The sequence below is a fragment of the Notamacropus eugenii genome, chromosome 5 (genome assembly GCF_028372415.1).
Source record: "Notamacropus eugenii isolate mMacEug1 chromosome 5, mMacEug1.pri_v2, whole genome shotgun sequence".
Taxonomy (NCBI): Eukaryota; Metazoa; Chordata; class Mammalia; order Diprotodontia; family Macropodidae; genus Notamacropus; species Notamacropus eugenii.
In genome coordinates, this window is record NC_092876.1 from 184,552,080 (window position 1) to 184,576,443 (window position 24,364).

General features: G+C 36.7%; 1 protein-coding gene across 4 annotated transcripts in view; it reads right to left on the minus strand.

Annotated features, from left to right (window-relative positions):
• Positions 1–24,364, minus strand: part of NCAPD3 (non-SMC condensin II complex subunit D3) — a 126,703-nt gene that overhangs the window by 73,901 nt on the left and 28,438 nt on the right. For 3 of the 4 annotated variants that reach the window (XM_072611629.1, XM_072611627.1, XM_072611628.1), the window contains 10 exons: positions 22,762–22,887; positions 22,370–22,619; positions 21,824–21,886; positions 21,444–21,536; positions 19,311–19,384; positions 18,295–18,429; positions 16,931–17,151; positions 6,769–6,960; positions 6,375–6,472; positions 6,160–6,275 (listed from right to left, as the gene is read on the minus strand). In XM_072611629.1, the coding sequence (XP_072467730.1) occupies positions 6,160–6,275; positions 6,375–6,472; positions 6,769–6,960; positions 16,931–17,151; positions 18,295–18,429; positions 19,311–19,384; positions 21,444–21,536; positions 21,824–21,886; positions 22,370–22,619; positions 22,762–22,887 (1,368 nt within the window). The remainder of the gene's footprint in view (positions 1–6,159; positions 6,276–6,374; positions 6,473–6,768; positions 6,961–16,930; positions 17,152–18,294; positions 18,430–19,310; positions 19,385–21,443; positions 21,537–21,823; positions 21,887–22,369; positions 22,620–22,761; positions 22,888–24,364) is intronic. The other variant, XM_072611630.1, reaches the window with a different exon arrangement.

Below are 24,364 nucleotides of genomic sequence, written 5' to 3' on the forward strand. Positions count from 1 at the left end.
GAGCCTGTCGCCATGTACTCTTGATTGTACTAAGTATAAGGGAAGGTGGACTGTGACTGGGGTAACTTGTACAAATGGTACCATAACATTATACCATGTACCAATCTCATGCAGACGATAGTTGTAGATTCAGAGCTGCTACTAAGGGACCAAAATCAATATGTGTAGAGCCAGAGGTGTAGCAATGTATGGAGGCTAATAGTACTAAGGATAATACAGAAATTAAGAGACTTGAAATGGAAGTGGGAAAGGAATGGGACAAGAATGTTGTTTAATTAGTTTTGGAGTGCAGATAACCTAATTGGGAAGCTATATAATTGTACCTGGAAAGAGAAGCAGCAATTGTGGAGGTGTAACTCAACATTTATGAGAGGGGGACCACTGGGTCCAGAGGACTTGCATTATTTTCTACTTGCTTCTGGGCAAAAGCCATTTCAAGGTAGGAATCCTGCATTGAAAGGACATTACTGGATTTGTGGGCTTATTGCTTACACCCACCTCCCGGTGGATTGGATTGGGAACTGATACACAGGTCTAATTAGACTCAAATTCTTTCTCCTACTACGTCAAGAGGGAGACCACTTAGGAATAAAGTTGTATGATGATCCAGAGAGCTCAAGGAGGACTACAGATACATCCATTGCTAGCACAGGGAATGCTAATGGATGAGGCTGCCTGAAAGGATCATTAAAGACCAGCAACATAGGCGCAGGATGGAAGTTGGGGGTATAGAACACCTATCTATATGCTAAACAGGATTATCCGCCTCCAAGCTGTGGTTGAAATAATAACTAACCAGAGTGGCAAAGCTCTCCATTTGTTGGCAGACCAATTAACTCAAAGTAGGGAGGCTATTATGCAACATACGCTAGTATTAGCTTACTTGCTGGCTGAAGGTGGAGTTTGTGGGAAGTTGAATCTCTCCACTTGTTGTACGAAGATAGATGATAACGGCCACATTGTGAAAAATATAGCAGACAATATCAGGAAAATCACCCATGTACCCATCGAGACTTGGTCTTCCCCTCTTAATATGTCATGGTGGTCCCGGATTGGGGGAAGTTGGTGGAAATAAATTCTATGGTTTGTGTTAATTGCATTTGTGGTATAATATTACTCTCTATATGTCTCCCCTGTGTGATACAGCTAATTACCCGAACTGTTCAAGATGCCCTGTCTAAAATTATCAGATTAGAAGGAAAGGTGGAAGGGGTTCTTGGAACTGATGATTTTAAAAAGTCAAGGGTGGACCCCAGTTAACCATTGAGGCTCAAAAGAGCCTGAGGGAAGAGAATAATTTGATGGAAGAAGTATATCAGGAGTGGTGTGAGGAGTCTTCAAAGGGTAAAAGATAAGAGGAGGAATTGTGAGACATGATCTCTGAGGATCTCTCAGGAGTGAAGCCTCCTCAAAGAGTCAATTGTTTCTTGTTCTGTTGAAACATTCGCAGTGGGTTGACCTTGTAAAGAAATATTTTTCAACATATTCTGACCTTTTCCAGACTTTCCCCATGTTTTTAGGCACATAGCAGGGAAAGAATAACACCTCCTCCCCTCATTCTTTTTTTTTGTAAAACTGTCTACTCTTGCAAAAACCCATGAAAACTATCTTTGTTCTCTGTTGCTGGGGTAGATGGCCCCCACCAATAGATTGTACCCTCAGGGCTTGTACCAATAAGCCCTGAGGAAGGGGACTAGGGAGGAAGGGATTGTGCTTAGGATCTACATAATCTGCTGAGCTGAACACACCTCCGCTCTCTTCAGTTGGCACCATCTTCTGGGTGCTCTGAGGAAGCCTTTTTTTGAGAAAGTTGATAAATGAACTATTCTTTCTGCTAATATCTCTGAATCTGATTTATTGGTAAGGGTCTCTGTAACCCACACAAAGACTAGAAACAAAATTCCAGATATGGTTTGTCCATGGCCAAATAATGTTGGATTATCCACTTTCCTTATTCTATTTATGATACTTCCATTAATACAGTCTACAATTTCATTTTGGGGTTTTTGTTGTTTGACAGCCAAATCACATTCCTGACATATATTTAGGTTACAATTCACTAAAATTTCCAAATATTGGAGGCTGTGCCAAGATGGCAGAGAAAAGGCAGGAATTAGTCTGTACTCTCCCAAATTCCTCTTTAAAGAACTTTAAATAATGTTCAAAATGAATTCTAGAGTAAAACTCACAAAAGGATGGGTGAAACAATTTTCCAACCCAAGACAAGTTAGAAGGTCAGCAGAAAAGGTCTGTCACACTACAGTGAGAGGGCACAGTCCAACACAGGCAAAACCCCAGCAAGTCAGTAGTAGGATGAACCTCAGCAAGGCAGCAGAAGGCCTTGGGGGCAACTGAATGAGTAGCAGCAGCTTCCATAGCTCTCAACCCACAGAGGGTAAGAGGGTAGGACAATTGGTCAGAAGGAGATTACAGGGGTCTCTTTGCTGGCATTGGGTGCATAACTCTATTGCACTGCCCATACACAGATTCTAGTTATAGTCCCAGGGCAAGCAGGTACACCAGCACATCAGAGTTTACAGCCACAAGGGAGCAAGGAACTCTGATTATAGTTCCAGGACAGAAAGGAGTGCTTGTGGTTGTTGACAGACCGGAGCAAAGGCCAGGGGAGTAGCAAACAAACCTCTTCTTAGATCATACCACCTCAGAAAAACTGAAACACCACTCCCCAGAACTAGCTCTGAAAACAACTGCAAAAAAACACTGAAGCTTGGAACAGTGTCCTCTCTACAATAAGAGGAGAGTCAACTTTAATATAAACTTCAAAGTTAAGAAATAGGCTGGAAAAAAACAGCAAAAAACAAAAAAAGAACATGACCATAGAAAGTGACTATGATGACAGGGAAGATCAAGACAGAAACTCAGAAGAAGACAACAAAGTCAAAACTGCTAAAGCCTCAAAGAAAAATGTGAATTGGTCTCAGGCCCAAAAAGAATTCTCAGAAGAGCTCAAAAAGGATTTTTAGAATCAAATAAGAGATAGAGGAAAAATTCAGAAAAAATGAGAGTGATAGAAGAAAATCATGAAAAATGGATCAACAGTATGGTAAAGAAGGCACAAAAAATATTGAAGAAAATAACACCTTAAAAAACAGAATAGGCCAAATGGAAAAAGAGGTTAAAAAGGTCACTAAAGAAAATAATTCTTTAAAAATCAGAATGGAGCAGATGGAAGCTAATGACTTTATGAGAACCCAAGAAATTACAAAATAAAACCAAAAGAATGAAAAAATAGAAAATAATGTGAAATATCTCATCAGAAAAACAACTGACCTAGGAAAAGAAAATGAAAAGGATCTATATTTACAAGAATATTTATAGCAGTTCTTTTAGTGGTGGCAAAAAATTGGCAATTGAAGGGATGCCCGCCAACTGTGGAAATGCTGAACAAGTTATGGTATATATCATGATGAAGTGCTACTGTGCTGTAAGAAATGATGAGCAGGATGCTCTCAGAAAAATCTAAGACTTATATGAACTGACGCAAAGTGAAGAACCAGGAAAACACTGTGAACAGTGACAGCAATACAGTGATCCAGTATAATTCCAAAGGATTTATGATGAAAAATGCTACGTATTTCCAAAGAAAGAACTGATGAAATCTGAATGCAAATCAATGCATATTTTTTAAACTTTATTATTCTTAGGGTTTTTCATCTGTGTTTTCCTTTACAACATGACAAATATGGAAATGTTTTGCATAACTGAACACATATAACCTCTATCAAATTGCTTACCTTCTCAAAGAGGGTGAAGAGAAAAATGAGGGGAAAGAGGGAAAGATGAAGGGAGAGAATTTGGAACTCAAAACTTAAAAACATGAATGCTAAAAATTGTTTTTACATGTAATTGAGAAAAAAATTAAACGAAGATAAAAAAAACCCTTCTCAGTTTGTTTTCACATGAAATGCTAAGAACCTACCTTTCTTCCCTATTATATCTATAAACCTAATTCTTTTCAACTCAAATTCAGGCCTTCAATATTTATTCATATGCAATTCCACCCTATTACAATTATCCCCTTGCTCCACTCAACTGAAATCTTTAGATCCTCATTCTGCCATCCACTGTCTTAATTATTTCTCAGCTTTCTGTCCACAAAATCTGATAAGCATAACCTCTGACCTGTTCATTTGAGATTTACAGAAATAGTTCACTAAGTCATTCTCATTTTCCTATCATAAACTATTTGCTCTGTCTTAGTTCTGAAGGCTGTATAAATTGAAGTTTGTGCTCTACCTCACCCATTTGCTTTCACTCAGTTTTTAATCAGGATCTGCTTTACTCCCCATAATATTATTTACCCCAGAAATATTAAATGCTGTGCTACTTTTTTGCCCAGAGCATGGAAGTAGTAAGAAGATCTTAGATCTTGAGATGAAAGAACCTGAAAGAGAATTTATTGAGTTCAACCTCCTTGCTTTACAGAAAAGGAAGCTGAGGCCTAAGGAGATGAAGTGATCTGCCCAAGGTTCCACAGGTAGTATCAGAAGTGAAATAATAACCCAAGTCCTCCAACTCCAGCATCAGTGCTCTTTCCTCTGTGGCATGCTTCTTCCTCGGTAACAAGTAAAGATCAAGAATAAAGTCCAAATAGATTACTAATGAAGGAAAAGGGAAAGCATGATACCAAGCTGCCAAAGAAATGCAACAGGAATATGCAGAGGTTAAATCACACAAAGTGATCTTAGAGGCGCAAATCAAAGAGATTTTAAGAGTACAATGTGACCTATCACATCCTAGTCATCTCTTTAGACTGTATTATTTACCTCAAGAGGTTGTTTTTAGGAAAGTGCCTCACAAACCCGAAAATTCTATATAAATGTTATTTAACAATAATGCTAATAATATTATAAATAATATCACTGTTCAATATAGTGGAGACAAAAAAAAAGATGAGAAAGGGTTATTTATAAGTTCTTTGAAAAGAGGGACTCTAACTTATCTTTGCATCTCTCATAGAGCCTAGCAGAGTCTTTTAGGAATGTGATAAATGAGAGAGAACGTAAAGAAATTTGGTACTATCAATGAACCCACCTACTGAAGATACTGGAGGTGCAAGAGACATATATAATTCACAGAACCTCAGAGTTGAAAGGGGCCTGAAAGATTATCCAATCAATCAACAAGCATTTATTACTAAATGCCTACCATGTGCCAGACGCTGCTAGGTGCAAGGGCTATAAAGACAAAAATGAAATAGTCCTTCCCTCAAGGAGTTTATATCCTATTGGGGAGAAGATATGTATATATTAAGTATGCACAAAATATTTACAAAATAAATACAAGGTGATTTTGGGAGGGGAGGCACTAGCTGCTGAGGGAAGGAGGGAGGGTGTAGAATAAGTAAAGATTTCATGTGGAATATGAGTTTGATTTTGAGAGAAATAAGGAGCTCTAAGAGGCAGAGGTGTGAAGAGTGTACCTTCCAAGGACATTAGGTGGCCAATACAAAGGCAGGGAGACAAGAAATGAAATGTCACATGAGAAGAATGGCATTTACACCAGTTTGACTGGACTGTGGATTATGGGAATGAAAGCAACATATAATAAGGCTGATAAAGCAGCTTGAGGTTAAATTGGGAAGAACTTGAGATGTCAAACAGAAATGCTTAAATTTGATCCTAGTGATAGGAAGCCAATGAATTTTATTGATTAGGGAAGTGACACAATCAGACTTGGGCTTTAGGAGAATCCGTTTAGAAGCTGTATGGTAGGTGAACTAGAAAGGGGAGAAATTTTAGGTAAGAAGACCAATTAGGAGGCTCTTACAATAACCCAGGAGAGATATGATGGGGGCTTAGAATAGAGTGGGGACCATGTGAATAGACAGCAGAGGTCAAATGTGAGAGATGTTGTAATGGCAAAAATGATAAGATTTGGCAGCTGAGTGGTCATGTGGAATGAGAGTGAAGGAAGAATCAGAAAAGCCAAGAACCAGGTGACAGGTAAGAGACATTAGTAACTCCAACAGAAAACAGAAAGTTTAGAAAAAAATAGAGCAAATCTGGAAGAGAACGATGAGTTGTTTAGGAAGCACTGGCACATCTTAAAATAGAAATATTTTCTAGAGTCAAAATGACCCCTCAGCCAAACAGGAAACACTGATTTAATGAAGTGGAGGATCAAACATGACCTTACCTGTTCCTCCTCAGTTGTTTCTACAAATGCATGACAGAGTTTCTGTAGAACATCAACAGCTGAACTAATCACCTCTGGAGGCCACTGAAACTCTCTCAGCTTACATTTGATAACTTCTGAAAAGGAGATCAAATCACTTGAAATTTCAGTTTGGAAAAATATGACTAAGTTGAGAAGCAAAAACTTTTCCTCCACAAGACTACAGATATACTTACCAGTCAGTTCTTCCTGGGTGCTTCTAGGTAGGTGCTTTGCAATATGCCCAATCACACAGAGAATATGTCCTGTAGTGTCAGAACTGATATTCTGTTGCCTACAGGACAGTAAAAGACAAATAGCTATATGAAACTAGAAAAGGACACTGTTGAGAACAGTATCATTCCCTCTGTTATTACTGATGCTAGAAGTAAGTCATATTATAAGAAATTCTAAAGGGATTAATGTACTAGAAAATGGTGTTTTAAAAGTATTCATTTTCACAATGGAATTTTTAAGAAGTGTTTTGACTCTTAATCTCTATGAAACAGCAAACTCCCTGTACTGGAGGAAGATACTGGCTTGGATTTGTTTTCAGCACCAATCAATAAACTAGATTAAGAGCATACACACCCACTGATTCTCTCCCAGGATTCAATTATTTTGGTGTAATCCAGTTTAGGTGACGAGCAAGCAACCTTTGAGAGTAACATCCAGGCTGGTGCTGAGTGTTCCGTTTCAGTATGGGATATCACATTATTTATAAAAGTAGATGAGAATTTATCTTTCTTAGACCACATGTGAAAAGCTTTATTTAAATAACGGCTGGTAAAAAGAAAAGAAAGCATTGTTAAATTTATAAATACTACACGCAGGCTCAGACTAAGAGTTAAAGGGTATCTCCAGCTGCATTAGGTTCTCGTAGTGTACAAACAAATGGACAGAAAGAAATACTGGCTAATGGCTTATAAAAGACCAAAAGAGATCCCTGCCAGTTTTATTACACAAAATAAATTAGACTTCTCACCATATACTCAATTCCAGTTTATTTTTCCACACACAATCTAGTCAGGAAGTTTTTGCCTCTAAAGTAAAACAAAACAAAATTATCACTGTCCCCCACCCACACAAATACACAAAAATTTGCTATATAGAGTCAGCTGATCATCCCTCTACCCTACCCTATAAAAAAAAACAAACAAACTCTTTTTTACAAAGATGCAGGACAGGTCACATAAGCCCAGGTCCAGCTGGCTTGTGATCACAGAAAAGATGAAAGTTGTCCAATTTTGGAGGGATTGTTAGGAAAGAACATCCTAGCATTTAAGTTTGACCAAATTTATCTTGTCCAAAGTTACTACGTATGAATTGCTAGTACAATTAGAGAGTCTGTATCAGAATTCCCCCCTTTTAAAAAATGAGAATAAGTAAAAGAAAATGCTATGGTTTTATTAATCTCAAAGTACTGGTGTTATGTCTGTCATTTTTTAACTACCTCTTCTTTTTGCTCCTTCCCACAGCATTTTGGGAAAAGAAAAGCAAAATGAGGTCAAATTAATCATAGGACAAATATCATATTGCACATTTGAGTGAAGAGGAATGTGTTGTGCTAACTATAAATAAGCAAGTAGTTGTTTTCTCATCGTCTGATTACTTGCTATTTGGGGCTGCAAGTAACATTAGAAACATACAATTAATATGGCTTTTCTCATTTTAGAAAATGGAAATTATCATAGTATGCAGAAAAGAGGCAACTGTAATAAGATAAACAATATACAACATAATAATTATAAAATATGTACACAGTAGTAACTGTAGTTATGTAGTAACACTACAAAAATAAGCTATTGTTTAAAACTATCCATAGATATCTCATGAAATTCAGAAAACCCACAATAACCTCTTGCCTGTCACTATAATCATAACATTATAATTATCAAATCAAAGATTAAAGATGCACCAAAAAGTATTATAATCATTATCCCCATCCCCTTTGATGGTAGAAACTGAAGCACAAAAGTTACTAACTTGTCCAAAATTAATATTTAAAACTTTGGAATTCCAATCCTGTTAACAAATGCTATATTTCCTTTTTTAAAAAAAGGTATTAAAAATTGCCTGAAATTGTCATAATTTGACATATTAAAGCAAAGACCTTTGATGTTCTGCTTCACTTCTGAGATCTCAAATTAAGAACTTCCCTTCTCTACTGACTACTTCCTTATCTTACACAAATTGACATCTATTGCTGCTCTCCCTTAGCTCCCAGTGAATAAGTTACACAGTCCATTTTGACTTAGTTCTACTCTGGCAGTCATCTTCAGCCAATAAACATTGCCCTCATCAACATCCTAGAATCCTTCTGTGGATTAATTTTCTCTCAGCACGCTCAATGTCTAACTCTGAATCACTTACAGTGTTGGCTTTCTGAATATCTACCACATAACAGCAGAGATTTACTGCAGAAAGTAATGGAACCATATTGATCTGGATAAATTCGTGCTAAATTCAACTGGGTCTTTCATGCTATAATTGAGCTAGACTACTTCCCACAACTTTTCAAACATTTCCATCTTCCTCAAGCCTCTTAGCTCTTTAAAAGTTACCTAGTGCTTTAAAAAGGGGTCCTTATTCCTCATGTTTGGTGAATGATCTTGTCCCCTACTTTACTGAAAGAATCAAGACCAGAATTCATGTTTTTTCACTTTATTCTTCTCAATTTAAAAAAATCTCTGTTTCTTCATCCATCTCTGACTTTAAGGTATCTTTCCACCTTCTTGGGGTTAAGTCTTCCAACCTGTAAGGCCACTGAACAATACCTTACATTTCCCCTAGAATCTCCTTTTATCAAATTTTCACCATTTCTACTATCTTCAATTTATTCCTTTCTACTAGCTCCTCCTAGTTTTTTTTTTTTCCAACACACACAAGATATCCATTCCATGAAAAAAGTCTTGATATGATTCTATTGCCTTTCTACCTGCCATCTGATTTAATCATCTTCTTTTTTCCACCAAATCCTGGAGTATGTAACCTAAGCTTACTTCTTTTACTTCTATTCTAAATAACTTCTATTTTATTTTACTTTAAAAAAAATAACTTGTAAGTATTTTCTTTCCCTCCCACTCTTTGCTCAGTTCTTTACTTTTTCACTTACCCTCACCTTACTCTCCTATCATCTGGATTCCTTCTTATCACTCTACAGAAAAATACTATAAAAGGCTCTCTTAGTCACCAAATTTAAATACTTTTACATCTCCGTCATCCTTGAGTTCTCCATAACATCTGACACTATTTCTACACACATACACACACACACACACTCAGAGAGTTTGTTTTACCAAAGCTCATCTCCCTTGGCTTTAGTAACAAAACAATTCCAAAGGTTTTTCCGATGACATCCCTGATGAGGTTTTTGGTCTGTTTTACTGATCCCTTTTCCTTTCCTTGTGTCAGAAATGAAACCTCTAATCCAATCAAACTGTTCTACTTGTTTTCTCTACCTCTTTGGAGATCACAAACATGTACAGATACAGACACTTTAGAGACACAATATAGAATATAAAATATAAAATCGAAGAGAAAAAAGCTAGTCACAATAAAGAGCAATCAGGAAAGGCTTGCTTCATGAAGGAAATGACCCAAGTCATAACATTTGTGTAGTCACAGATTCTGACCCTATAGCTCAGAGGCTAACGAAGTCAAGCAGAAAACAGAGAGAGAGAGAAACAGGAAAGTTCAAGGGATGTGGCAGGGCCAGAAACAATCCACTCTGATGGAAGCAACTTACAGTTCAGGAAAGGAAGTGACAGGACAAAGGCCAATATGGCACAGCAACACAACCTCAGGACAACCTGAATTCTTTTATTCAACAGGCAGTAAGGAACCACTAAAGACTTATGAATAAAGGTGGAATATCAACATATTAATGCATGAGGAAAATTATCTTGGAGGAAGATACAGATGGATGGGAGATGGAAAACTTGTTAGGAGGCTATTATGACAGTCAAAGTTTTATGGTAATGAAGGACTATATAAGAAGTGCCAGTGAATACACACAGAAGGTATTTGTGAAAGAAATTATAGTGGTGAAATTGATAGATTTTACTAAATGATCAAAGAGTGTGAGAGAAAGAAAAAAAGATAATGCTAAGGCCTTAAACTAGAGAGATTAGGTGAATGGCAGTACCCCTGACAGAAATACTGAGATATGGAGGAGATTTAGGGAAGAGAAATAAGTTTGCTTTTAAACATATAGGGGTCTGGGATATAAACAGAACAACCAAGTGAAGATTTCTTGTAGGCATCAGGGAAGTAAATCAGGAACATGAAAGTGAGATAAAATAGATAACAAAATTGGAAATTACCTGCCCAGAGGTATTGGTTGAAGCCATGGCAGGGCACAAGAAGGAAGAGAACCAAGGACAGATATTTGGAGGATACATGCATTAATGGATTGTGAAGGTAAGGAGACCATAAAGGAGAAGAAGCGTCAATCCAGTCTGGTATCGCTGAGGCTACAATAAAGACCTTACAGGCAAAAGTAGCATCTGTATCACTATTGACTCTCAAAGGCAAGAATTTCCAAAGAAAAAGGAAAACTGAAGAAGGATGGTTAAGAAATGGGTGCATGACAAGGAGATTTAGATTTAAGGACCAAAGCTCAAAATTTAAATAACCACATGCTTCATACCCTCCCCACCACTCTCCTGGATTATTAAGAAGCCTTGCAAATGATCTCCCTGTCAAGGGACTCCCCTCCCACCCCCCTTTCCAATCCACTTTCCACACAGCTGCCAAATTGATATTCCTGATGCATGGAGTCTGAGCATGTCACTCCCTATTGGAGAAAACTTGAAACAGCCTGTTGGACAAAAAACACACTCTTCTATTTGGCACTAAATGCCTTCTCAATATGACTCCAATCTATCTTTTTTTATTCTAATTTTGCTTTCTTAATGTGAACTTAATTGCTAATAAACATAAACAGTCACAATGTGCAAAAAAGGAGAAAAAAGAGCATTAATTGCAAATGAATACTGTGCTTTAAGAAATTATATACATGATGAACACTGAGAAGCATGGGAAGACTTAAATAAACTGATACAAAGTAAAGTCAGTCCAGTAAAAGGTTTTATGAGCTTTTTTCATCTCCTTGTGGCAATTAATACACTTCTGCATGAAATTATTATAATGGCCATCAATGCCATTTCTGTTCTCCAGTTTTCATTTTTTATTTTTAATTACTTGTATAAATAATTCAAGGGAAAATTGTTTTTACTGTATGTTATGTTGTTTTCTGATCATTCTTTTTTCTTTAAATTTATCAGATCTTAGCAATGACAAGTCAATAGCATGACAGTTGTAAACTGTGAGCTGATTCAGGGAAAACTTCTGCACAATAACAAGTCTTTTCCTGTCTATTAAGATATAATATGCCTTTCTTTACAGTGTTCCTGCTGTTCATCATGTCCAGAGACAAATCTTTCTTTTTTCTTAAATGTTCATCATATAGAGGTGTCAGACCTCTATTTAATTCACAAATTTAGGACTTTCATCATTTTTTATTTAAATATTTTTTAAGATTCTGAACTTGAACTTGTCCCCTAAAAGGGGCATTTCCAAACCAACAGAAAAGGAAATGAGGATTCTATATGAAAGTGAATCTGCATTTCAAAACACTTTCTTTTGTGAAAATATATAATTCTACATGCTACTTTGAATACTGTCCTACTTATCTTGTTTCCTTCTTGAACTCCTGTTTTCCTCTGTGCATTTAAAAAAAATGCTTTAATGGCTTTCTTTTTTGACATCACTATTGCTAACCCTGACTCCCTTTCAATTCCCTGCCCCCATTAAAAGTCAAAAGAATAAAACCAAAAAAACCCAAAAAACTCTCTTGCAAAAAATTTCCAAAAGCAAGTAAAATCAATCCACACAGTGTCCACGTTCAAAAATGTATGCCTCTTTCTCCACTTTGCGTCCAACCCCTCTCTAACAGGAGATGGGGAACATGCTTCATCATATGTCCTCTGGAAACATGGATGATCACTACATTCATCAGTGTTCTTCAGTCTTTCAAAGCTGTTTTTCTTTGCAGTGTTGCTGCCCTTGTATAAACTGTTCTCCTGGTTCTACTAACCTAACTTTGTGTTAATTCATACTACCCAGAATTCCCTAAAACCATTATTTGTCATTTCTTTTTTTTTATTTTTTAAATTTTTAATGTTCTACAATCACTACCATAAAACTTAGATTTTTCCCCCCTACCTACCCTCACCCATCCCTCCCCAAGACGGTATACAATTCTACATAGGATCTACACACTTTCCTATTGAATACATTTTCACTATAGTCATGCTGCGTAGACGAACTAAAATAAATGGAAGAAATCATATAACAAATCAAAACATAATACACACACACACACACACACACACACACACAAATGATCTGCTACATTCTGCAAATAAATTCCATATTTCTTTCTCTGAGTGTGGAAGGCATTTTGCCTTAGAAGACCCTTGGGAATTTTTTTTTTTTTAAGTTCTTGTGTTGTTGCAAAGTTCCAAGTCTACCAGAAAAAACTCGCACACTGTGGTCACTGCTGTGCACAAAGTGCTCCTGGTTCTTTTCCTTTTGCTCAGCATCAGATCATATAAGTCCTTCCAGGCTTCTATGAAGTCTTCTCGTTTATCATTTCTTATGCAATATTACTCCATTACATTCATATACCATAATTTATTCAGCCATTCCCCAATTGATGGGCATCCCCTTGATTTCCAGTTTTTGGCAACTACAAAGAGTGCTGCTATAAATATTTTTGTACATGTGGGACCCTTTCCCATTTATATAATCTCTTGGGGATACAGTCCTAGAAGTGATATTTCTGGGTCAAAGGGTATGCACATTTTTGTAGCCCTTTGGGCATAGTTCCAAACTGCTCTCCAGAATGATTGGATCAGCTCACAAGTCCACCAACAGTGAATTAGTGTTCCAACTCTCCCACATCCTCTCCAACATTTATCATTCTCTGTTCTATCATCTTTGCCAATCTTATAGGTGTGATGTGGTACCTCAGAGATGTTTTGATTTGTATCTCTCTAATCAAAAGTGATTTAGAGCATTTTTTCATATGATAATAGATATCTTTAATTTCTTCCTCTGAAAATTGCCTGTTCATATCCTTTGACCATTTATCAATTGGGGAAGTCATTTCTTATAACACAATAATTTCACACCATATTCTTATATCACAATCTCTTCAGCCATTCCCCAACTGTCTAATGGGCAAGCCAAGACACTTCCTTAAACTCTAGTTCTTTTCTGTTCCCCCTTAAATATTCCCTTCAGAACCAGGAAGTTTGCTTTACTTGCAACTATTCCTACTCCTGTATTATGTTCCCTCTTAACTCCTTGCCTTCATCACCAAACATTTCCCTGTTGTGCTTGATGCATTTCTACTCCAATTTGTGTGGGTGTTCAACCCTCCTGTGTCCATTTCAGGCCAGAGATTCATCTCACTCCTACTCCCTCACTGCTTCTTCCTCAATGATTGTGTGCTCTTACTCTTATGAACCAAATTATGAGAAATAACAAATTCTATCCCCTTTTTCCTCCTTCTGACACTAGTGTATTCTTCCGCTTATCTTTCCTTTTTTTCCTTTCCTCAAACCCTTATAAACGTGCCTTCTATATCCTCCTTTCCCTTCCTTTCACCACCCACCACCACCCAGAACCTCTTATTTTTCTTATTCATTACCCTCTAAAGACAAGAAGGTTCTAGAGAGATACTTGATTTTTCTCCCTCATTGGAATGTTAGTACTACATTATTATGTACTGCTTTCCAAATGCTCAAATAATTTTACTTTTCTAGGTTTCTCTGGACTCTTGTGTCTGTGTGCAGAAGTTCCTACACAGCTCTAGTCTTCATCAGAAATACTTGCAAGTCTTCTTTTCTAACTAAAGATCTACTTTTACCCTGTAGGACGATGTTCAGTTTTGCAGAGTTAAGGTATTCCTGGTTTATCAGCCTCTTTTACCTTTCGCAGTAACATACTCCAAGATCTTCTATCATTTGTAACAGAAGTTGCCAGGTCTTATGCGATCCTCTTGATTCTGTATCTTCTGTACTTGAACTGCTTCTTTATGGGGAGTGGCAGTACTTTTTCACTGAAGTGGAAGCTCTAGATTTGGGTTGTGATACTCCTGGGTCTTCTCCTTTTGAGGTTCCTTTCAGATGACTGTGGATGCTTTCTAACTTCACTATGCACTTGGGTTTCATAGCTCTGGGCAGTTTTCATTTACAGGTCCTTGAAAACACAGTGTCTAAGCTCTTTTGAAAAAACATATTCTAGAAATACAAAAATTCTTAAAATATCTCCCTTGACTTGTTTTCCAGTCAGATATTTTGATCTCAAATGTATTTTTTCTATTTGTTTCAACTGTTTAAATTTTGTAATATTTCTCACTGTCTCACAAAGTCTTTGACTTCTTTTTAGTGTAGTCCAGGGAGTCCATTCTTAGGTAAGGTTCACCACTTTCTCTAAGCTATTTAGTCTCTTTTCACGTCTTTCCTTTAAAAATTTTATTTCATAATTTATCTCTTGCTTCCATTTTTCTAGCAATTCATATGGTTCCTGTGGAAAATCCATTTTTTCCTTTGAGTTTCTTCTTGCAGTTATTATAGATTCAGATTTTTAATTAAAAAAAAAATGTAGGCAAGTGTTTTCTTTGGTTTACTCATCTCTCATCTTTATTTCCTGAATTGGGGATTTGTGCCAGGTCTAGGATCTGCACCTTGATGCACTTTTCAAGGTGGTAGTCAACCCTAGTTAGTCTAGTTCTGGGTCCCCAGGGCTCACTTTCCCCTTGCAGCTTAGAATTCCCTGGACCTTTGAAGTTTAGACTGCTTTACCTGCAGAGCCATTTCTTGTGTCTCAGGATATAAAATTTAGGAACTTAAATCCCAAGTCTGGTGTCCTGGACAAAGCACTATGGCACCAGAGTTACTGGCCACTGCTGCTCCTCAAGGCTTCCAAAGTCTCTACTGTAGGGCTTTCTGGCTACCTTGGACTTTCTCTGAGGAGCTCTCCTTGATGTCTCCAGAAATAGTCTCTTGTAGGCTAAAAGAATACCATCTCTGGTCACACTGGCCTCTCATTTTGCCAGATGGGCTCCCTTTCCTATCACCTGTGGACTTCTGGCTGGAACTAATTTTGTTTATGGGCCTTCTATTCTGCTATTTTGGTTTTGTAAAACAAATTACTGTTAGTTCTCATAAGATTTCTTGATTATTACCTGTCTGGTGGCAACTTCAGAGTTTTGCTGGAGTAGGTTTTTGGGAGCTGGGCAGTCTCCCTTCCACTTATGCAGACTTCTTGGCAGGAACACCCTATCAGTTAAAGAGCACTTAAGGGAAGACTGAAGATCAGGCACTGACTTTTAAGGTCCTCACAGTTGAAAGACAAGCTGTTCTGATATGCCAGTTGGTCTCCTTCAGTCCTTTTCTCTTAACCTATCTCCCAAATCAGCTTATGGTGTCTTAGATGAAGGGCAAAAGGTAGCCCTCTTTCAATTTTTTTCTCCTGAACCATGATTTTCCATATTTTTCTTTCCATCCTCGTCTTTTCCCACCTTTGCAGTGAAGCCACTAAATATCAGTTGGTTTAATTTGGAGGATCTTATCAAGTGCTTCATAGAATTTCTCTATTTTGTCCTCAGAAACATGAAGTCTTTCACTATCCCTGTCACTGCTAGTGCTTTTTTTCCATTGACTATCTCCAACTGATGTTGTCTACTTCTTGCTTGTATGTAGTTGCTTGCATGTTGTCTGCATTAGATCATGGGTTCCTTAAGAGCAAGAGCTGTCTTCTTCTGTTCTTTGTATTCTCAGCCCTTAGCACAGTGCCTGGCACATAGCATGCACTTAATAAATGCTTATTTACCTCCTGATGATAGGTGTAAACTGCAATTATATTCATAGCAGTTTTGTTTTTCAAATATCAATAGTACTGCAATACATGATGACCAAATATCCCATGAAATAATTTATGTTCTAGCCTCCGATAGTAGGATAAGACTCACTCTGCCAAGTCTTTGCTTTATTTCCCAAACAAAGTGGAAGTGAAGCAAAAGTGTATGACATATCACTCCATGTAAGTAGGCACCACCATTAATTTTATGACATCAAAAAAATACTGTATTTAGAAATCAGAGGTGGATCCTAAAGATCCAGAACTAGACTAGTGCTTAGAAACAATGGAACAATAAGTGACTGTGACAAAAAGGTTAAAGAAAGGCTTTTTTGGAGACTGTAGGTAGGAAAGGGAGACAATGAAGATATTTGAAGTAAGGATAACTGGTAGAGTAGGGAACAAAACATGGCAAGGGGAGGAAGAGAACGAGGGGGGCACAGGAAAAGAATGGGTAAAAATGAATGAAATTAAGAGTACAAAAATAAGGGGAAAGAACTAGTTATCACAGTAAACTAGAAGCTTAAACAATATTGCAATGCTTTCAAAAATAGTCAATATGATACATTAAAAAGAATTCAAGATACAAGTAATGAATCCACAATATTGTGCACTGGTAAAGTCTTTATGAAAGTACTATATCCATTAGTACAATGCACATTTTAAGATGGCAAGGGGAAATTGAAAAATCTTCAAATGAAAGCAAAAAATGATTAAAAGGCCCATAAAAATTTAACTGTTACAAGAAGGTTTAAGGAATTAGAACTACAAAAATTCAAATGTCCTTCTTAAAGGAAAATGAGCTGTAAAACTGACATACCTCAGTTCCTGGCTTTCAGAAGTGAGAAGAGTAAGGAGATCCCATGCTAACATCTGGTTACTATCTTCACTTTGGAATTTACTATAATGCTTAACGTGCTGCAACACAAGCTGGTCAAGACACTCCAGAGCCTTCTCTTGCACAGTGCTTTCAGTGTCCATCACAACTGGGATGATTCCAGTTAGCCAGGCTTTCTGTATCAAGACATTTCTGTGCTGAGCCTTAAAGAAAAGGGGAAGCAAAGGGAAGAAGCACTTATTTAGTGCCTGCTCTGTCCCACTTTGTAAATTTTATCTAAGCATTTTGTAAATATTATCTCATTTAATCCTCATACCAACTATAGGAGGTGGGCTCTATTACATTCCCCATTCTATAGTTAAGAAAACTGAGGCAGACAGAGATTAAGTGTCCAGGGTCACACAGCTAGTAAGTATCTGAGGCCAAATTTGAATTCAGGTTTTCCTGACTCCATGCCCAGCACTTTATCTACTGCACTACCTAGCTGCATCTAGTTGGAAGTTATTAATTCAGGCTTTCAAATGAAATCAAAGCAAAAAAATCAATGAACTTGTGATCAAGAACATAATGGGTAAGAAACATAAGGAAAAAATGTGAAGGCACCTATTAAAAATATTTAAACATTTATGGCATATAGAAGGTCAAAAGAAAGAGAAATGGACAAAGTCCAGTCACAAATTATTATAGAACAGCATTTATTGAAATCTTAAATCAAGTATTAAAATTTATCATTATTAGACCATGTCAATGTTCCTTTTGGTGATGTCAAATCATGAGAAATTGATTCCATAAGTAAATACTGCTCAAGATAAAGCATAAATCAATATCTACTCCAAGAAACAATTTAACTACATGTAGACCGAAAGAAGACATCAATATATTTATTGCTTCATGCTTTCTGGCACGAAATACAGAAAATAAACATATTTCAAAGTGCTCCAGCAACTGTGCTTTTAACTAAATTATACATGGCTTAAATGGAGTTGCTCTCCTGGCAACACCATCTGCATATTTCAGTTTTATTTAAAAACTGATTCAGATCTCTGGTTCAACCAAATTAGATAAGGAAAAATTTACTGAATTTGCATATGAGCATTTTCAGTTTAGCAAAAATCAAGAGAAGGTTAATTGCCAGGATCACCTAGACAGAGTACCTAACATTTTCAGGTGGAATATGGCAAACTACATGCAATTAAAGTCTGTCTACTATTTTTTCTTTATATCGATAGCAATTTAATGGACTACACAGAGTTTCTAATAGTCAAGTATGTAACATTTGCTACCACAATTTTTTTCCACCTTATGCAATTAATATGAATAAGGACCTATAACACCCATCAACTCACCATAAGAAGGTCAGTAAGAGATTGCAGTGCTTGTTTCCGAACAGAAACTGCAGGATCCCTGCATCGATCCTGTAGGGTTGATAAATCTTCTTGGGTACATACAATCTGACTGTGTTTCATAATGCTAACCAACACCTGGAAATCATAATTAAAAATTTTTATCTTTTTTTATTCTAAATTTTAAACACAAAAAAGAGCATTTCTAAACACAGAGCAGAACCAAGAGATTTCTGTATGAAACTGTCACTCTCTATTTCACAGCATTTTTTTTAAAAGTATCTAATAAGGTAAACATATTACTTTCAAAACTGCCCTGCTTGTCTGTGCTTCCTTCTGTACTTCCTCTAGAAGTCACATAATCATACAATTACACTCATTACTTAACCCCAACTGCCTTATCCTGGGTCATCTCCAGTCATCCTGATGAATATCTGGTCACTGGATTCAGATGGCCCTGGAGGAGCAGTGAGGCTGCTGACCTGCACAGCCCTCCCTCACTCAAAACAAAGTCAAGTGCAAGTCACGTCATTATTTCTCTGATGGTCTGGTCTTCTTTGGCAATGAAGGACTAACACACTCACATATATATCTTAGATGGGATGATTACGATGAATGATATATATAAGATATATATAAGCAGGGCACAAAAGGAAGGATAAGGAAAGCAAAGATGTAAATTCTTAAATTTTCTAAAAATAAAAGCCAATAAGAAACACTAAAAGTCAAGACTACCCTTTACAATGCTGCAATATTTTTACTACACCTTGAGATTAAGGATTAACAGGGATGTTTGTAAAAGTAACTTAAATAATGTGTGTGTGTATGTATATACATATATACACATACATATGCATGTATGTGTATGTATATACATATATACACATACATATGTACACATACATATACACACACACACATACACACCATATAACCTTAAGATTTACTAAAACTCTCTCTTCTGCTACAAAGACTCTAGTTCTAGTTATTTACATAGTGAAGTTTTGAGAAAAGCACACCTGGAGTGCAGATTTTCTAACATTGGTCTTCTCATCACCAATTCTCTGTCTCAGCATGGTCAGGATATTGTTTCCTATTTAGAAAATATCAAGCAGTCATTATGATACAAATCTCACAACGTAACACAATAGAAAATCCTAGTCTAAGAGTGAACTGAATCTAAGAAATCATCAACTGGAAATGTAGTAGTAAGAGCGGGAAAAAAAGGAGCCTTACTGATTACATGGCACAAGTGCAATCTTTAAAAAAAAGGTTACTTTTGCTTAAACAACACAAGATGGGACTATCTGTATTTTTAATCTAACAAAGTTGTATAACATGAAAGCCTCACTAAATAAATAAAACTTGAAGTCTCCTGGAAAAGGCTATACAATAGTAAATCTGTAATTTGTAAAAAGGAAGTCTGGAGTCAGCAAGAACATTCAAACACTTTTTACTTATTTAACATATTTTGTAAATCCACAAAATCTGTAGATTCCACAAAATACACAAATGGCAAATTCAGACTTAGAATTTAACTTGAGTAGAACATACTATTATCAAGCACATTAAAACCAAATCTAGGAGACCATAAAAATCAGTCTTCCTAAACTGTGAAGAACAGCAATTTGAATAACTATAGTCCTATAAATGAGGACAATAAAGCCAAATAAGGTAAGTGAGGTACGTAAATTCAGAGTGAGTCCATAAAAGCAATGAGTAGAACCCAAGTCCAATTTTCTTTTTACTGAACCTTGTGGACAATGAAATATCCAGGATATTTTGGGCTCTGTCAGCATGGAATAGGCACTGACTACAATCAGTATCTGCACTACATCCAGGGTGAGCAGCATACTCTGCCACAAATTAAAATGCAAACTGACAGTGGTAACATGACGTAATAGGAAGAACGCTGCTTTCAGTCAGGCCAACGTGTGTCCTGGTTCCACCACCCACTAAGTCATGTAACTGTGGCTAATTAATTCACTTTACCCGTCTGCATTTGTAACTAAAAAACGTCATGTAAAGGTAAATGTATGACCTAGTGGTCACAGAGTGGGAGATTTAGCATTGAAAAGGTTCTCAGAAAAGCCATGTAATCTAACCCCTTCATTTTACAGATGAGAAAACTAGGGACCAGGAAGATGAAGTCAAGTCAACAAGTATTTATTATGTGCCCACTACGTACCAAGAAATCAATCAAACAATAACCATTTATTAAGCACTTGCTACATGCCAGACACTGTGCTAAGCACTATAGATAAAGAAAAGCAAAAACACTCCTTCCCCTCAAAAAAACATTACGTAAAAACAAGATATATACAGGGTAAACTAGAAAATCTTGGAGGTTAAGTGACCTGCTAAGGTCATATAGGTAGCAATCAACGAGGTAGGATTTGAACCCCCATCTTCTTACTCCAGACCTAGCGTTCTTTCCATTGCAGTCCTGATAATTAAGCAAACTATAAATAAGGGCAAACTATAAATAAGGGCAAATAAACAGTGCAAAGTGAATATATGAGCAGTGCAGGTAAGAGATTTACCAGATGATTTCTTATAATCATCATTAGTAAGTTTAAATTTCAAACTGATGAGTAGGAAAAGGATTCTGAATGGGTAATTGTGGTGGGTATTTAAATAATCATTTCACAAGGTAATAAAGTCTTAATCATGGAGACTAGTCAAAACAACTTAAGGGAAGTAGGGGTAAGTTAATGAAAACATGGGAATATTTAAAGTGGAAAGTATTCCGGTCTCTTTCCCAATCCTCCCAAATAAATTACCAACAAATCAAACTTTAATGAAAACTTTCCAATGACTAGACCTTTTGAGTTTACATATGACTTAGAAATCATGGCATAACTGTCTTCATTGAGAATAAATCACTTCCTAATTTTACTAAGTATTACTAGTGATTTCTGATTTCAGTGCAAAATAAAACTTATGAAATAAAATACCATGTAACATCATGACCATCAGTATTAACTTCAATAAATCAGAGCCATACTCTTAAGGAAAAAGGCTTCACTACTACAATGAGGGATTCAATCAGATCAGAACCCTAAAATAGGATTATTGCTTAAGGCTGCCTGAAACCAAATTAAATATTATTTAAACCTCAAGTTTTTTTAGAGTAACATAATTTGACTTACCATCAAATTCAATTCTTTCACCACCACTGTCAGTATCTGTTACATCTATAGTTCTGAAAGTACTAGATGTCTTTCTTGGACAGTTAGAAGGAACTTCAAAGACAATAAAAACAGAGAAAAAGAATTAATGTACAAAGTTATTACACCATTTATTTGATAGCATGAGTATAGCATGTCATTATTGTTGATGCTCTATTTTCCCACTGACAATAAACCTCAACTTCTTTCATCTAGCAATGATATACAATATTACATAAATACAAAACTCTAAAGTCAAAAAGCAATAACATACCTACTTCAAGTGTGACAATTTATCTAGATAAGAGCTAACTAATAAAAAGTCAACTGTTTTAGTGTTTGAAACTAGATAGGTTCATTACCTTCTGTGCTTCCCAGTAAAGTGGTTGGACAACTATACACCTGTGAGGCAGCACTGCTGGAGGCTGAACAAGGAGAACATGCATTATCATAATTAAACATATAGCCATCAAAACCAAGATAAATGCTAAGCTAAACCTAAACACAGCAGACTAAATGATTACAAATGAATCACATTCTTCTCCCTCCAATGAAGATGGACAGTATTCATACCTACTTAACATTTAACAAAACGTGGCAATCTCTAGAAACAAAAGCAGCCAACAATCTAAAGATACATTAAGTAACAAAGCCCCTTCTAAAAATTACCTGTTTAAAATTCTACAAAATGACTTGCAACTCTAACAGCCAGACAGGTCTATTTAAAAACAAGTTAGATTACACAATCTTCTAGAACAGGTATTTAAAAGAGTAGAAAAACATCCTACAACATATGTTTGGGGAATATTCTTTTTCTTAGTCCCTTATCGTAAAAGTATCTAAATTCTTAACATTTATTCAAACAAAATAAAAAAAATTAACCACATACACCACAGGCTGCACATTACCTTGCAAAATTTGTAGTATATTATTTGAGATAACAGTAGGTGACATCTCCAGACAGTGAACAAAACTTGAGAGTGCCTTGCTACGGACAGTGGGTGCCTTGTCTAAGCAACGCCCAAACATCAATTCTTGCACTAAAAATTTGTGCTTTAAAAACTTCTGCTCCTCCAGGGAGAGGGAACTGTCCAGCTCTCTTTCAGGGTATTCCAAGAGAGCGAGTACTACATCAAGAGTAAACACCCTGTGTGAGATCTGTTGAAGCACAAAACAGAAGACTCATCATTAGTTGGGAATAAAAAATGAAGGGATCTTTCTTATAAGCCCTGTAACCTTGCAGTCATCAGGTGTATGCAGTCCCATGTCCAAGGATCTATAAATAAGACATTCTTCCTACCTTTGCACTGCGAGAATATTTGTAAAGCCAGTGAATGAATGCAGCATACTCCAGACAGGGGAGTTTATTGAGCAACTGTGCCAAAGCCTGAGCTGCATAGGTTCGATATTCTGATTTATCCAGAACCTGAAACAGAAGAACAGTGAAAACTTCTGGGACCAATTCACTCTTCCATAATGATAAGTCATTTTCAGGACACATAGCTAAGTGAACTAAAACTAGTCAAAATCTCACAAGCTAGAGATTTTCAAATTTATCAATAGCAATAATAATAGCTAGTAGGTATAGGAAGCTTTAAGGTTTACAAAGTACTGATGAATCTTCCTGGATGGAGCCAAGATGGCGAAGTAAAAGCTGGGACTTACTTGAGCTCTCCTCCCAAATCCCTCCAAATACCTGTAAAAAATGACTGAACAAATTCCAGAGCTGCAGAACCCACAAAATGATGGAGTGAAACAAATCTCCAGCCCAAGACAGACTGGAAGACCAACAGGAAGCATCTATCACACCAGGTTAGCACAGACAGGTTCAGACCAGTCCTCAGGAGACTGAATCACTGGCAGCTCTGGCAGTTTCCAGATTTTCAATCCACAAGCACCAAAGACAGCATTGAAGGTCAGTGGAAAAACTCTGTGGGACCTGGTCTGGGTGGAGTCTGGCCTCAGCCCTGGGGCGAAGGAGAAAGTGGTGCCAACAGCAGCAGCTGTGGTGGCAACTGCTTCTGGAGCTCTGGATTCACAAATGGTGGGGGATCTAGCAGCTGATACAAAACCCCTGAAACCTGGGACAGTACACCCACCCCCACCCCTATGCCCCACTGGAAGCAGAGTTCTACCTTGACAAAGAGTTGAAAAGTCAAATAGCTGGCTGGGAACATGAGCAAACAGTGGAAAAAACTACCATAGAACTACTATAGAATCTTACCTTTGTGACAAAAAAAGATCAAAACATACAATCAAAAGAAGGCAATAAAAGTCAAAGCTTCGATATCAAAAGCCTCCAAGAAAAATATGAATTGGTCACAGGCCATGGAAAAGCTCAAAAAGGATTTTGAAAATCAAGTAAGAGAAGTAGAGGAAAAATTGGGAAGAGAAGTGAGAATGATGCAAGAAAATCATGAAAATCAAGTCAAGAGCTTGCTAAAAGAGACCCTCAAAATACTGAAGAAACTAATACCTTAAAAAAGTAGACTAACCCAAATGGTAAAAAGAGGTTCAAAAAGCCAATGAGGAGAAAAATGTCTTAAAAAGTTCAATCAGCCAAATGGAAAAGGAGGTTCACAAGTTCACTGAAGAAAATAATTCCTTCAAAATTAGAATGGAGCAAATGGAAGCTAATGACTCTATGAGAAATCAAGAAATTATAAAATAGAACCAAAAGAATGAAAAAATAGAAGACAATGTGAAATATCTCATTGAGAAAACCACTGATCGGGAAAATGGATCCAAGAGAGACAATTTAAAAATTATTGGACTACCTGAAAGTCATGATCAAAGAAAGAGCCTAGACATCATCTTTTAAGAAATTATCAAGGAAAACTGCCCTGATATTCTAGAACGAGGGGTAGAATAGAAATTGAAAGAATCCACCAAATGCCTCTTGA